At 41.0% G+C, this 16,719-nt stretch overlaps 1 protein-coding gene across 1 annotated transcript; it reads right to left on the bottom strand.

Annotated features, from left to right (window-relative positions):
* Positions 1-299: 299 nt before the first annotated feature.
* On the bottom strand, positions 300-16,495 carry LOC140714730 (spermatogenesis-associated protein 24-like). The gene is made up of 6 exons (XM_073026251.1): positions 16,373-16,495; positions 8,880-8,945; positions 6,687-6,817; positions 1,617-1,687; positions 1,361-1,463; positions 300-1,269 (listed from the first exon to the last, which is right to left on the bottom strand). Exons 1-6 carry the CDS (start codon positions 16,475-16,477, stop codon positions 1,158-1,160), a joined length of 588 nt encoding a protein of 195 aa, XP_072882352.1. The 5' UTR covers positions 16,478-16,495; the 3' UTR covers positions 300-1,157.
* Positions 16,496-16,719: the final 224 nt, after the last annotated feature.

The raw sequence follows: 16,719 nt of genomic DNA, 5'->3' as shown, positions 1-16,719 counted from the left end.
CACTTCCTCCCTCACCACCATTCAGAGCCCCAAACAGCCCTTGGTGAGGTAGTGGTAACCTGACAAAAATGTATAAAATTATGAGAGGCAGAGATAGGGTAAATAGTCAGAATTTGCCGCTCTTGGGAGAACAAAAAAAAATTAAATATGAGTGGAAATGAGTTTAAGGTGAGAGGGTAAAAATTTAAAAGCGATCTTGATGGAAAGTCTTTTTTAAGCTACACAGAGAATGGTAGTTGCTCGAAACCAGCTGCCAGGGAGGTGGTGAAAATAGGCATGATAGTAACATTTGAATTGAATTGAATTTCGGTTTATTGTCATTTAGAAACCACAAATGCAATGCAGTTAAAAAATGAAACAACATTCCTCCAGAATGATATCACAAGAGCACATGACAAAACAGACTACACCAGAAAATCTACATAACGTTTGGGAATCCCCAATCCAGAGTCTGGAGAGGCTGCTGCGTATTAATATCACGTTACCATCTTAGCGCATTCCCCGGAAAGGAGCTCCAAATCCACCAGACACACCAAGTCAGGAGACCAACTCTACCACCCAACAAACCAAAAACTAAAGCTACAATACCTACACAAAACCACATAGTTACATATAGTTATAGTTAACATATAGTTACAACAGTGCAGATAATACCATAATTGAGGAAAAAAAACAGACCATGGGCACAGTAAAAAATAGTCCAAAGATGTTAAAAGACTATAAATTCAAAAGAAACCACCACACAGTTTCCACAAGTCCTTAGGTCCTGATAGACTCGTCATCCCACGGAGGCGACAGAAGGGAATACCCCCGCTATGGACTTCCAAGGCGCCGCCAGACTCAGCCTCGCAGACGCAGCACACAGTGAAAGCGCCCTGGATGCCAATCAACCCCATACACCACCAAAACCCGAGGATTTTAGACAGATACATAAACAGGCAAGGAATGATGGCTTACAAATCATGTGCAAACAGTTGAAATTAGTTTAAATACATCATGATCAGAACAGACACCATGATCTGAAGGGTCTGTTCCCATGGTGTACTGTTAAACTATGGAGGCAACTCTTTGCTAAGAGCATCAGTTTCACCAAAGTGCGACAACTTGAAAATGATACTGTAATGCGAGGAAATATCTTCAAGTCTATGTACACAGGACTACTTTGAAGCATGATGGAACTTTCTATGTGCTTTCCTCTTCTTTCCTTCCAGTACATGTTCTATATATGCATTCTGCTGTTTCTCTATTTCGAAGTCAGTAACCTGTTGTCTAAACACAAAACACAAAAATCAGTTCTTTGCAATTAAAAACATATTCTATCACAACAAATTGAAGCCCTTGCAGCAAACGTTTTACATACTTCAATGTAGCCTTCTGCTTGGCAAGTTGATGACAAAGTTCCTTAATCTGATCTTCTTTGCTACTCAAAATATCTTCTTGCTTTTCTATTTGATTTTCAACATCTGGAATAAAATATTAATGATCATGTTTTTAAACTGAATTATCTTTCAAAAAATCTACTATACACGTAATTGTTGGATTCAACTAATGGATATGCATCTCATCACACTTTGGAAAGAAATGAAGCACCTAACTGGGAAATCAGTATGACTCACCATTGCATTTGCTTTTTAACTTGTCATTCTTGTTTAACTCCTTCAATGCCTTGTTTTTAACACTTGCCAGTCTTTATAAAATATAAAAATAGAGGTAACTGCATTACAAAGAGCAATGAAAATAACTTATTGATATAAGATTAACTTAGAACATACAATTACATTTAAACAATTTACACAATTAAAAGCAAATACATACGAAGAAGTTGTAAATCTGAAATAAAAACAGATATTGCTAGAATGCTCAGTGGACCAGATTCCCTTTACTTGGTTACTCAGTGAACATTTGTGGAGATTATGTGTCATGATGTTAGGTGTAAGGGAGAGCAACTACAATCAGAGGTTAAAGTGTAGTAGCCATCAATAAAAAGAGCTTGCTTTCAAACTGTTTTCAAATGTAACCTAAAAGCAGTAAGTGGTCCTGAAATTACAAAGAGAGCTGTATCAGCAGAGTGAAGAGAACAGGCTACTAGCTGTATATTTCATTTTGAACATCACATGACAACTCAATAGGTATGCTTTGGAAAAATGACAAGACAATCTCTTGAATGACTGAGTACAAAGGTTCTTAAATAATGTGATGTCCAGCAATACAATAGATTCCTCAGGGCATTGGAACTACCCATTAGAAATCAGACCTCCTGAGCTTTGTGCCATTGTAACACAAATATAAGAACACAATAGATCATTAGGGCTTATTAATTGGACAACATCAAAACCCACTGATATAATCAGTGAAAGTACAGGCTGGCTATTTGTCATATTTGTCAATTGATCCTAGAATGCACATGTCCTTGAGTGTCATCAGTCAAAATACTGTAGTTAAAACAAAGATGTTTTGGGTGCAAAGGGTTATTTATCTTCAAAAGTGTTTAAACAATCAAGTGAACTAACTTTCCCAACAAAGATGTTTGAATACTCAGAGCTGGTCTTGTCATTTATAATGTGCTTCCATTATACACATACAGTTCAATGCTATGGGAACAACTGCCCACACCCAAACCCATGTGATTCTAACTAATGAAATCACTTTCAATTACCTGCTGTTACCTTTGCACTTAAACAGTAAATTTGCTCCTAGCGGAGGATTCCCTAAAGGTTAATTTGCAAATTGAGTCAGTAGTAAAGAAGGGAAATGCAATGTTAGCATTCATTTTGAGGGGACTGGAATACAAAAGCAACAATGTAATGCTGTGGCTTCATAAGGCATTTCAGAGTATTGTGGACAGTTTTTTGCCCCTTTTCTAAGAAAGGATGTACCAGCACTGGAGGGGGTCCAAAGGAGGTTCATGAGAATCATCCCAGGAATAAAAGGGTTAATGTAGGGGGAGCACTTGATGGCTCTGGGTCTGTATTTGCTGGAGTTGAGAAGAATTGGGGGGGGGGGGGGGGGGAGAAGAGAGATCTCGTTGAAACCTATCAAATAATGAAAGGCCTAGATCGAGTGGCCATGGAGAGAATATTTCCTATAGTGGAGAAAGCTAGGACCAGAGGGCACAACCTCAGAATACAAGGATAGCCCATTCGAACAGAGCTGAGAAAGAATTATTTAGCAAAAGGGTGGTGAATCTGTGAATTCACTTCAGGAGGAAAAAATTAGAGAATCACCAGCCAGTTCTCATCAGTGGATCAGAAGTGGAGAGGGTCAGCAACTCTAAATTCCTCAGTGTTATCATTTCAAAGGATCTATCATGGGTCGGGCATATAAGTAACATTAAGAAGAAAGCACAGCAGCGCCTCTACTTTCTTAGAAGTTTACAAAGATTTAGCATGTCATCTAAAACTTTGACAAACTTCTAAAGACATGGGTAGAAAGTATATTGACTGGTTGTATCACAGCCTGGTATGGAAATATAAATGCTCTTGAACAGGAAATCTAAACAAAAATTAACGGATATGGCTCAGTTCATCATGGGTAAAGATCTCCCCATCATCGAGCATAGCTGTCACAAGAACGCAGCATCCAGGCCATGCTCTCTTCTCACTCCTGCCATCAGGGGGAAGGTACAGGAGCCTCAGAACCCACATCACCAGGTTCAGGAACAGCTATTACCCCACAACCATCAAGCTGTTGAACCAGAAGGGGTAAGTTCACGCGCCCCATCACTGAACTGTTCCCATAACTTATGGACTCACTTTCAAAGACTCATCTCCTGTTGTCAATACGTATTGCTTACTTTTTTTTTTCTTTCTTTTTCTATTTGCAGAGTTTGCTTTTTTTTTCTTTTTTTTTTAAACACACATTAGCTGTTTGTTCATTCTGTTGTGTGCGGTCTTTCATTGATTCTATTAGGTTTCTTGTATTTACTGAGATTGTCCACAAGAAAATAACTCTCAGGGTTGTATAAGACTACAAGACCATAAAGTATAAGCGCGAATCAGGCCATTTGGCCCATCGAGTCTGCTCTGCCATTTCACCATGGCTGATCCATTTTCCTCTCAACCACTTTCTCCTGACATCTCCCCATAATCTTTCATGTCCTGACTAATCAATCTCTGCCTTAAATACACCTTGGCTTCCACCTATGGCAACGAATACCATGGATTCACCAACCCCTAGCTAAAGAAATTCCTCCTCATCTGTGTTCTAAATGGATGGTCATCCATTCTGAAGCTGTGCTCTCTGGTCTTAGATTCCCCCTCTATAGGAAACAACCTTTCCACATCCACTCTATCCAGTTGTATATGGTGACACATACATGTACCTTGATCATAAATTAACTTTGAACTTTTAAAATTTGAATTCATTGCTATTGTGAGCTGTGGAGGCCAAGTGATTGGGTATACTTAAGCAGAAGTTAATAGGTTCTTGATTAGCAAGGATGTCAAAAGTTATGGAGAGAAGGCAGAATAATGGGTTTGAGGGGGTTAATAACTCAGTCATGATAGGATGGTGGAGCCAACTCAGTGGGCTGAATAGCCTAATTTTGCTCCTATGTCTTATGGTCTAAATGGGTACAAAAATTTAATGTACTTTGAATTTAGGGAGGGAGATTCTTCCTTAAGATTCTCCCACCAGGTCAACCTTTGTGTTTACTAGTGCGGAATAAAATCTGTTACATCTACTCTCTAATCTCCATGTGCCTCATTCAAAATTGCAACACAAGAAATAACTAGTACCTAAGGAAATCTCTCTTAAATTCCAGTTCAAATCACTTCATTAAGCTAAATCCTGGGTCAGCAGTGAGGTAAACACCATTCACTCAGATACACTTTCCTTGCAATTTGTGATTAGGAAGCAAATTTTCAATCATTTAATATTTCTAACTAGCAAAGTATGACACTGATACAAGGACAGCAAACGTAAAAGTTGCATTATTGCAAATACAGTGGTTTCTGGTTGATTGGGACACATCCAGATCAATACATTTGAACAGATAATGGACTGCCTTCATACAATGCTATTGACAATTGCTTGCTCCAAATCTTTATTTTAATTGTAACATTCAAGATGATCACTGATACCTTCAAATTCTTTGTAATTCCTAACTTGTTGAAATAGTGAAATCATTTCATTTTCACTCCCGGCTGTTTCTGGCATCCCTAAGTCTGAATGCTTAAAACTGCAGTTAGCAAAACAGTTCCGAATTGTCTTACTGTTTATTTCTCATCAACTATCAGTGACAAAAATCACTGTTTTTGAACACAAACACATGCAACTAACGTCATTTAAAAATGTCTCTCTAAACACTGTGTAACAAATAATGGCCACAAAAGTGCACCACTGATACTAGTTAGAAATGGGAGCAGAATGGTTGTGTAGTGGTTAGCACAACACTTTATAGTACAGGCGACCCAGGATCAATTCACACCGCTGTCTGTAAGGAGTTTGTACATTCTCCCTGGGACCGCATGGGCTTCCTCCGGGTGCTCTGGTTTCCTCCCACAGTCCAAAGACATACCGGTTGGTAGGTTAGTTGTTCTGTGATTAGGCTAGGATTAAGTTGGGGGATTGATGGACAGCAGGGCTCAAAGGACCTACTCCACACTCTATCTCAATAAATAAATAACTCTCCAGTCCCAATTAAGCAGCATGGTGTCCCAAATAAACAAAATTGACTCTGGCAATTTTCTCAATTAGGTTTTGTTCTTTAGGAGTCGTCAAAAATAAGCGACTGCCCCAATTAACCAATGGTCCAATTAACCAGAATCCACTGTATTTCTATTGCGGTTTCCCCAATTCCTTTCCTAACCTTTTAAATTGTAACTACAATGGATTTCTTTCCATTGTTTCAGAATTCCTATTTGTAAATGTTAGTCAAATTTTGTTAGGAGATGGCATTGATTTCACTGCAAACAGTAAAACTAATAATCCAGGTTCTTCATATGGGCTCAGTAGATACCGACTCCCACACCCCCTTTCACACTTCCACCCCCATCAAGTTTAATTGCAGTTGCTCAGTATTTGAGCTCATACAAGCATAAAATATCCAATGCTTTAATAAGGACTGCACTTACAACAGGCACAATGGTAGCGTAGTTGTTAACCTGATGCTGCTACAGCTCAGGGTGTCAGAGTTCAAATCGGACATTGGCCCATAAGGAATTTGTATGCACTCCACGTGAACACGCGGGTTTCCTCCCACATTCCAAAGACGTACCAGTTAGTAAGGTAACTGTGAATAGGCTAGGGTTAAACAGGTGGGCTGCTGGGTGATACAGCTCGTGGGGTCATTGCAAATAGACTAGGGTTAAATAGATAGACCACTGGGAGATATGGCTCATTGGGTCATTCTGAATAGACAAGGGTTAAATAGGTGGGTTGCTGGGTGATACAGCTCGTTGGTCATTGTGAATAGACTAGGATTAAATAGGTGGGTTACTGGGTGATACAGCTCACTTTGTCCAGAAGGGTCTGTTCCACACTGTGTCTCTAAATAAAATAAAGAAAGAAAGAAAGAAACAAACAAACAAACAAAATCCAGCTCCTGCATGATGGATTCTATACCTTTCAAAAATCTGCACCAAAAAATTGCCATGGTACCTCTAACGAAGAAAACTTTGACTGGCATTCATATAGCATATAAATTAATTCATGAAGTACATACCTAGGTAAAAACAAAAACTTACGCATTTTCAAAGGCTTTCTTTTCCCGCTCCAGCTGTTTCATGAGAACTTCTATTTCACCAAGTGCAAATTGCAGTTTTTCAGTCTCCTTGGAAAGTAGTGCTTTTGTTTTAGCATGTTCAAGTCTTTCATCCTGTAAGTAAGTGTTTCAGATTTAACATGATGTGATTGACTCCTTTTGCAAGGTACAACTGATGCAAGATTGGCACTATGTAATATGATTACTGTGGGGGGGGGGGTTCTATTGCACCATATATTACAATCCCTTTAATGCACCATTCAAGACATTCTTATACTGAATAGAAATTAATAGCTTGTTTCATTTCTGGCAGTAAATGCTCTTCAAAGAGAAATTCAATCATACGAGGCAGAAATTAGTGTAGATGCTATTTCTATGAGGGTGTGTAGGAAGCTGAAAGCTTTGAAGCTAGAGAAGTCATCTGCACCAGATGAACTACACACCAGTGTTCTGAAAATAGTAGCTGAAGAGATTGTGGAGGCATTAGTAATGATCCTTCAAGAATCACTAGATTGTAGAATGGTTTCAGAGGAATGGGAAGTTGCAAATGTCACTCATCTCTCTAACAGGGGAGGGAGGCAGAAGAAACAGAAAATATAGGCCAGTTAGCCTGACTCCAGTGGTTAGATAAATGTTGGAGTCCATTATTAAGGATGAGATTCCGGGTACTTGCAGGCACAAGATTAAAAAAAGGCAAAGTCAGCATGGTTTCCTTAAGAGGAAAATCTTGCATTAACAAATCTGTTGGAATTCTTTGAGGAAAAAACAAGAAAGACAGACAAAGGAGAGTCAGTGGATGTTGTTTACATAGATTTCCAGAAGGCCTTTGACAAGGTGCCAACATGAGACTGCACAACAAGTTAAGAGCTGCTGGTATTACAGCAAAAATGCTAGCATGGATAGAGCTGGCGGATTAGCAGGAAGCACAGAGTCGGAATAAAAGGAGCCTTTTCTGGTTGACTATCAGCGACCAATGGCATTCCACAGGAGTTGGTGTTGAGTCTGTGCCTTTTCACCTTATATGTCAATGACTTGGATGACAGCATTGATGGCTTTGTGGCCAGTTTTACAGGCGATATGAAGATAGGTGTCGGGGCAGGTAGTATTGAAGAAGCAGGAAGTCTGCAGATTGAAAGAATGGGCAAAGAAGTGGCAGGTGGAATATAGTGTAGGGAAGTGTATGGTCATTCACTTTGGCAGAAGGAATAAAGGTGAAGACTATTTACTAAGCGGGAAGAAAATTGAAAAATCTGACGTGCAAAGGAACTTGGGAGTCCTTGTTCAGGATTCCCCAAAGGTTAACCTGCAGGCTGAGTCAGTGATAAGGAAGGCAAATGCAATATTAGCATTCATTTCAAGAGGACTAGAATATAAAAGCAAGGATGTAATGCTGAGGCTTTATAAGGCATTGGTCATACCATACTTGGAGTATTGAGAGTAGTTTTAGGCCCCTTATCTAAGACAAATGTGCTAGCATTGGAGAGGTTCCAGAGGAGGTTCATGAGAAAGATTCTGGGAATGAAAGGGTTAACATATGAGGAGCATTTGATGGCTCTGGGCATGTATTCACTGGAGTTTAGAAGACTGAAGGGAGATCTCGTTGAAACCCGTTGAATATTGAAAGGCCTAGAAAGAGTGAATGTGGAGAAAATGTTTTCTATAGTGGGGGAAGTCTTGGAAAGAGGGCACAGACTCAGAATAGAGGGTTGTCCATTTAGAAAAGAGATGAGGAGGAATTTCTTTAGCCAGAGGGTGGTGCTTCTGTGGAGTTCATTGCCACAGGCATTTGTGGAGGCCAAGTCATTTGGTATATTTAAAGTGGAATCTAATAAGTTCTTGATTAATGAGGACATCAAGGGTCATGGGGAGAAGGCAGGAGAGTGGGGTTGAGAGGAATAGTAAATCAGCTGTGATGGAATGGCCTAATTCTGCTCCAATGTCTTATGGTGTAAAGAAAGGCATTATACCTTACAAATAAATTCAAAACAGTATTTTACACACAGCTGAAAAATACCATAGTATGGTCAGTGAAGATCAATATTTTACCTGAATTTGTGGTAGGTACATATAATAATGTATTTACTGTATAATGGACGAGTCCACTAGTACAGAAAATGAATATAAAAATATACTTACATTGTTAATGGTTCTTCTGTATTTGTTTAAAAGTTCTCACCTCCAATTCTTTCACAACATCTTCATACATCTTTTTGCTTACTGATTCTTCTTCTCCATCCTTTATCTAAATAGAGAATATACTTTAGAACATTAAGAAAATTTGATATTGAAACAAAGAATCCTTGATGCTTTCTTTCATCCCTGCTGTACTAATAAATGCCAAGTCAATAACAATACAAATAAGTTCAAATCATGGGGGGGGGGGGGGGGAATACTTTGTTGTTATGTTTCTTTTAGCAGTTTAAATGGAGAATCTAGCACAGATTCCTTGAATGAAGTTGGAGCTGCAACCTAGCTAAATAACAGAAATAAAGCATTAGGGGTGGTGGGGTGGAGATAAATCTCTACCAAAGGAGGTGTAAGGCGCTCCTTCCCACCGCTAATCTGCAGGTCGCCCTTAGGCAAGGTGTAGCACCTGCTTAACCCCCCCAATCAGGGTCATGTGAAGCCATGTGAGCAGGCAATGGTCATATGAGCAGCTGCTGCATATCACAAGTCTGGGTTATCGGACCACTGATGCCAGGCAGACAATCTCTGAAGTGTATTCATAATGGCTGGGGTCACCAGTCTCGGAAGGACAATGCCCAGAAGTCAATGGCAAACCACTTCTGTAGAAAAATTGACAGGAACAATCATGGACATGGAAAGAACATGATCACCCATGTCACATGGCACATAATGAATGAATGAAACCATTAAATCCAAGTACAGTCGAATAGTCATCAAGATGATAACCTGAGGAAATTATTTTATAATAAATAATCTTGAAAGACTGTTGGGATCCCTGGAAGATTTATTTATTCCAATCTAATATATTGTAGATGACTTTCACAACATGGATAACATTGGGTGATCGATTTGCAGAACACCGGTGCTCAGCCTGCACGGTGCGACCCTGAGCTTTCTGATGCTTGTCACCTCAATCCTCCATTACACTCCTATTCAAACCCATGAACTATAACTATATGTTATAATTATGTGGTTTTTGTCAGTTAGTCTTGGTCTGTCTTGTGTTTCTGTGATATCATACTGGAGGAACATTGTATCATTTCTTAATGCATGCATTACTAAATGACAATAAATGAGGACTGAGTGTCCTAATAATCTAATTAGTCTGAGTTTGCTGTTCCTCAGACGTGCAATGGGACTTATTGCAATGTTACTACGAGGCCCAATGCCAGTCTGCGGAACAGCACCTCATCTTCTCTCTGGGCACCTTGTAGGCTTCTGGACAATATTGAATTATCCAGCTTTAAGTAACCTGATTTCAGTCTCTATCAGTCATGTATCCGTGATATTGGCTCAGCTTGTCAGTTGTATTTTACTCTCCTATATACGAATGGAGGACCCCTTCAGCCTGATCTGCTAGGCATGAATTCTGGCTCTACTTTTCACAACTCCTACATTCTTCTGTCCATGATCTCTCTAACTGCTCCCATTCACGCACTGACAAGATGGTCTTGTTCACGATTTAACTCCGTGGCATCATGGTTTATATCACTGTGGACACAGATATATTGCCCCCCCCCCCCACCCTCCTTACACCTTGACAAATGTCTTTTATCTTTTCCCAGCTCCATTGAAGCTTTAACCTGAAACATTAACTGGCCTCTTTCATCATAGCCTGATCTGCTGAATATTTCAGAATCTCTACTTTTTCTAGATTTCTATATTTCCCTTCTAATTCAACTTCTTGTTATCACTTCAGATAAATAAAACAGAAAAAATATTAAAATCATATTGGCTGTATGTCTGTATACCACAAAATAAGAATAACAGAATATCAGAATAAACACTCAAAAATATCAAAATACCACTGTAAACACTTTTCTTCCTATATTCAAAGAAGTTGGTATTGTATTATAAGTAACCATTCTGTAAGGAGTTATTGCAATGTCACCTGCAGAGGAGTCAAAACACAACTTGACAAGCTTGCACAAGCACTGTTATGTTTTGTTTAATGTTTTGAAGTTACTAATTCAAAGGAAGACAGCAGAGTTCAAAATGTGAGTCTAACTTTGTGTTTACTTTAAGTAAGGCAGACATGTATCACATGGTAGTATGATGGCGTATGCAATTAACTTACAGTCGTCCCTCGGTATCTGTGGGGGATTGGTTCCAGGAAACCCTCCCCACCCCACCCCCGCGGATGCTCAAGTTCTTTATATAAGCTGGCTTGGTATTTTCATATAAGCTACGCACATACTCCTGTATACTTTAAATCATCTCTAGATTACTTATAATACCTAATACAATCTAAATGCTATGTAAATAGTTGTTATACTGCATTGTTTAGGGAATAATGACCCTTTGGAGGAGCGTCATTATTCACAGAAACAGAAGGTGCACACAAGTAGTGAACGAACGAGATGCGAGGCGAACAATGCTCAAACAACGAGTGCTGGAGAGAGACTGAGGATCTGTGAAATGGCGGGAGGCTACAGCAGGGTATGCCTACACATCACTTCATTCGCGTGGATTCAGCATAATGCTCAGCACGTGGCAAATTCAAGTTTTGCTTTTTGGAACTTCCTGGAAATTTTTTTTTGAATATTTTCAATCCGCGGTTGGTTGAATCTGCAGATGCGGAACCCACGGATACAGAAGGCCGACTGTATTTATACAGATAACCCATAATAAATTATTTAAAACAGGGGTTCCCAACTTTTTTTATGTGATGGTCCCCTACCATTAACCAAGGTGTCTGTGGGAACCCCTGATTTAAACGAGCTACAATGCTTAATCAAACAATGTATACACAAGATTACTCAAATATTATTGAAATATTAAACATACAACAGACACTTCCTGAAATGAATGAAGCAGAGGAATTTACCGGGGTGCCTTCAGGGCGAACTCAATGCGGAGCAGTTCGATAGATAGAATTAAACATTCCAGTTTCAGCTTGTTACAGCTGAGAATCACAACTGCATCCAAGGTCTGTACAGTTAATAAAGATGTTTTAATATGATTGAACAATCTATTGCTGCTTAAAACTGACAGAAATAATGCCTATTGTGACCATACTTCTCATTGGAAACATAACTGTCGCTCGGGGCTACAAATGCGTTTAGAAAATCTGAGGTTTTTGAAAATACCAACTATATTCCTGGCTAACGTACAGTTTTTGGACAATAAAATTGATGATCTCAGAGCTAGGGTGCTGCAGCAGAGTGACATTAGGACAGCATGCATCCTCTGCTTCACAGAATCCTGGTTAACCCCTTCCATGCCAAATGCAACGATTCAGATTGATGGGTTCACTATATACCGTATGGATAGGACTGTCGAGTCTCTCAAAAGCAGAGGTGGAGGTGATTGCCTCTTGATTAACACCTCTTGGTGCACAAATATGTCGGTGACGTCTCAATATCGTTCACCAGACTTGGAATACCTCACAACGCTGGCCATTTTACCTGCTGCAGGAAATTTCTGTGATCATTTTGCTAGTAGTGTACATTCTACATCAGTCCAACGTCAAAGGGGCTCTGGATGATCTGAACAGTGTGATCAACAGGCACAAAACAGCACCCCCTGATGCCTTCCTCAACATTCAACATTTGTCTCAGGGTGTCTGACACTCCGATGGAGGAATTGTAAAGTTTGATGGCCACAGGCAGTAATGACTTCCTATGACGCTCAGTGTTACATCTCAGTGGAATGAGTCTCTGGCTGAATGTACTCCTGTGCCTAACCCAGGGGTGGGCAAACTTTTTGACTTGTGGGCCACAAAGGGTTCTAAAATTTGACAGGGGGGCCGGACCAGGAGCAGATGGATGGAGTGTTTTGGTAATACACCTCATAAGAGAAAATAAAATATCATGGGATATGTAGAAAACATGTGCTTTAATTTCAATTGAAAATGAACAAATGCATTACAACAAAATATCTGTCTTTGAAGTCCCATGGTATTTAGCTATTTATTGAAATGACTTTTAAAACACTGAAAATTAAATGAATAAAATACAGCTTTTTTTAATAGTAACAGTTATTATTTTAAAGCACTGAAAATTCTGTTATCCTTCAAGATATTACCATCATCACTCTCCTCCTGACTGTCTTTATTTCAAAAACGGTAGGAGATGCAGGTCTACTTGTCCTGCTCCTTCTTATTCAATTGTCCCCTGTGCCAAAACTCAACAACGACCAGCACAAGGACAGAACAGTGACAGCGCGCCAGTATGCGGAGCGCGTTATTTGATCTGGAGCGCATTTTTTATTTTGAGAACGTACGTGCACCTGCGCAATACTCATGTCCATCACTTAACAGAAATGACATGTAACATATAAGGCTTATTGAAAAAAATATTTTCAAATGCATTTTTTACATAACACAACGAAGAAACTTATTTTTAATTTCAGTGGGAAGTGTTGTTGGTCTCCCTTTTTTGGCCAGCGCATCAAAGTCTGGATTTAGTTTTGTTGTGGCGAAAACGCCAGAATTGCGGGGAAAAAAACATTAACAAGGTTTATTAATATAATTTCATTAAGTTCTGCGGGCCGGATTAAAAAGCTTAACGGGCCGCATATGGCCCCCGGGCCGTACTTTGCCCATGCCTGGCCTAACCAGTACATTATGGAGTGGATGGGGGACATTGTCCAAGATGGCATGCAACTTGAACAGCATCCTCTTTTCAGACACCACCGTCAGACAGTCCAGTTCCACCCCCACAACATCACTGGCCTTACAAATGAGTTTGTTGATTCTGTTGGTGTCTGCTACCCTCAGGCTGCTGCCCCAGCACACAACAGCAAACATGATAGCACTGGCCACCACAGACTCGCAGAACATCCTTAGCATCATCCGGCAGATGTTAAAGGACCTCAGTCTCCTCAGGAAGTAGAGACGGCTCTGACCCTTCTTGTAGACAGCCTCAGTGTTCTTTGACCAGTCTAGTTTATTGTCAATTCGTATCCCCAGGTATTTGTAATCCTCCACCATGTCCACACTGACCCCTTGGATGGAAACAGGGGTCACCGGTGCCTTGGCCCTCCTCAGGTCCACCACCAGCTCCTTAGTCTTTTTCACATTAAGCTGCAGATGATTCTGTTCACACCATGTGACAAAGTTTTCCACCGTAGCCCTGTACTCCACCTCATCTCCCTTGCTGATGTATCTAACTATGGCAGAGTCATCAGAAAACTTCTGAAGATGGCAAGACTCTGTGCAGTAGTTGAAGTCCGAGGTGTAGATGGTGAAGAGAAAGGGAGACAGGACAGTCCCCTGTGGAGCCCCAGCGCTGCTGACCACTCTGTCTGACACACAGTGTTGCAAGCGCACGTACTGTGGTCTGCCAGTCAGGTAATCAATAATCCATGCCACCAAGGAAGCATCCACCTGTATCACTGTCAGCTTCTCACCCAGCAGAGCAGGGCGGATGGTGTTGAACGCACTGGCGAAGTCAAAAAACATGATCCTCACAGTGCTCGCCAGCTTGTCCAGGTGGGTGTAGACACGGTTCAGCAGGTAGACAATGGCATCCTCAACTCCTAGTCGGGGCTGGTAGGCGAACTGGAGGGGGTCTAAGTGTGGCCTTACCATAGGCCGGAGCTGCTCTAGAACAAGTCTCTCCAGGGTCTTCATGATGTGGGAGGTCAATGCCACCGGTCTGTAGTCATTGGAGCCACTGGGGCGCAGCGTCTTCGGTACAGGGGCGAGGCAGGACGTCTTCCACAGCACAGGACCAAAAGAACTGCAGAGGGTTGTAGATTTAGTCGGCTTCATCTTGGGTACTAGCTTACAAAGTACCCAGGACATCTTCGAGGAGTGGTGTCTCAGAAAGGCAACGTCCGTTATTAAGGACCTCCAGCACCCAGGACATGCCTTTTTCTCACCGTACCATCAGGTAGGAGGTGCATAAGCCTAAAGGCACACACTCAGCGATTCAGGAACAGCTTCTTCCCCTCTGCCATCCGATTCCTAAATGGACATTGAACCCATGAACACTACCTCACTTTTTTTATATATTTGTTTTTTTGCACGATTTTAATCTATTCAATATACATATACTGTAACTGATTTACTTACTTTTTTTGTACTTTCTTCTTCTATATTATGTACTACCTGTTTGCTGCGTTAACAAATTTCACGACATATGCCAGTGATAATAAACCTGATTCTGATTCTGGACAGATATCTGACTTTCAACGGATGAATTACAACGTATGAGTTACATCTGCTTGCCATAATTCAATTATCTTCTCCCTTTTAATCCATTTGACGTTATATTTTGTGATATGGTGCAACTCAAACTACCTGCGTCTCAATATCACCAAGACCAAGGAGATGGTGGTGGACTTTAGGAGATCTAGGCCCCATATGGAGCCAGTGATCATTAATGGAGAACGTGTGGAGCAGGTTAAGACCTACAAGTATCTGGGAGTACAGTTAGACGAGAAGCTTGACTGGACTGCCAACACAGATGCCTTGTGCAGGAAGGCACAGAGTCGAATGTACTTCCTAAGAAGGTTGGCGTCATTCAATGTCTGTAGTGAGATGCTGAAGATGTTCTATAGGTCAGTTGTGGAGAGCGCCCTCTTCTTTGTGGTGGCGTGTTGGGGAGGAAGCATTAAGAAGAGGGACGCCTCACGTCTTAATAAGCTGGTAAGGAAGGCGGGCTCTGTCGTGGGCAAAGTACTGGAGAGTTTAACATCGGTAGCTGAGCAAAGGGCGCTGAGTAGGCTACGGTCAATTATGGATAACTCTGAACATCCTCTACATAGCACCATCCAGAGACAGAGAAGCAGTTTCAGTGACAGGTTACTATCGATGCAATGCTCCTCAGACAGGATGAAGAGGTCAATACTCCCCAATGCCATTAGGCTTTACAATTCTACCGCCAGGACTTAAGAACTTTTTAAAAGCTATTATTAATGCTTTTTGAGACGGTGATTTAGATGCATATCATATTTTTTTTTACTGAGTTAAGTATTGTATGTAATTAGTTTTGCTACAAGAAGTGTATGGGACATTGGAAAAAAAAGTTGAATTTCCCCATGGGGATGAATAAAGTATCTATCTATCTATCTATTGTTCTTGCTATTGACTGTGAATTTAACAACACAGAATATTTTACTGCCCATTACAGAAAACTGCCAATTAAACAAAGCATCAAGAAAAGGAGACAAGTGCGGTGCTGAAAGTGTGGAGTTATGAGTGCAGAGGGTCAGGGTTGAATGAGGAGATGGAAAGAGTGAGTGTGGGGAGAAGAGTGAAAGGGGAAAAGGAAAGTCAGAGAAGGTACAGGAACAGGGTAACAGGAAGCATTTACTACAGTGTGGGTGATGGGGGGGTGGGGAGATAGCGACAGGTTGGCTGTGGAGAGGGGAAAGAGGAGCATCCTTGCTATTAAACGCCCATACAACCTCTGGAAGACGCACATCCCCTACAGTGAGGGCAAGTGAAAAACGCCAGAGGCTTGAAAGGGTGGACCGCCGGCAGCTGCGCTGAATGAAGGCCAGGCCCGGAGCACCAGCAAAGCCAATTCTCACCAAGTTCTCGATCTGCTGCTGCTGAATGAGAACGATGTCCTGCAGCTGCCGGTGGACCACTCTGTGGGTCTCAGCTTCATCAACTCCATCCACTCCATCCGCCATCGCCGCCCCTATTCAAACGCAGCTTGGCCTCTCCAGCCAATCGCAATGTGCGTTATATCAGCGTCAGCAAATCCGACCAATAGAAACAACAGATACGATGCGAGCTCTGAGAATGTGGGTCAATGCTCACCGTTTGACATCAGAATATTATCATCATCAGGCTATTTAATAAATGTATTACTTGATGGGGCTGGGTCTTATGGATCGTAGTTACTATTTAGCGAAGCACCAGAGATTGCGAA

Source organism: Hemitrygon akajei, chromosome 2 (genome assembly GCF_048418815.1).
Source record: "Hemitrygon akajei chromosome 2, sHemAka1.3, whole genome shotgun sequence".
NCBI classification, from domain to species: domain Eukaryota; kingdom Metazoa; phylum Chordata; class Chondrichthyes; order Myliobatiformes; family Dasyatidae; genus Hemitrygon; species Hemitrygon akajei.
Note: the sequence above shows the minus strand (reverse complement) of the source record. Positions and strands in the feature narration are given on the sequence as shown.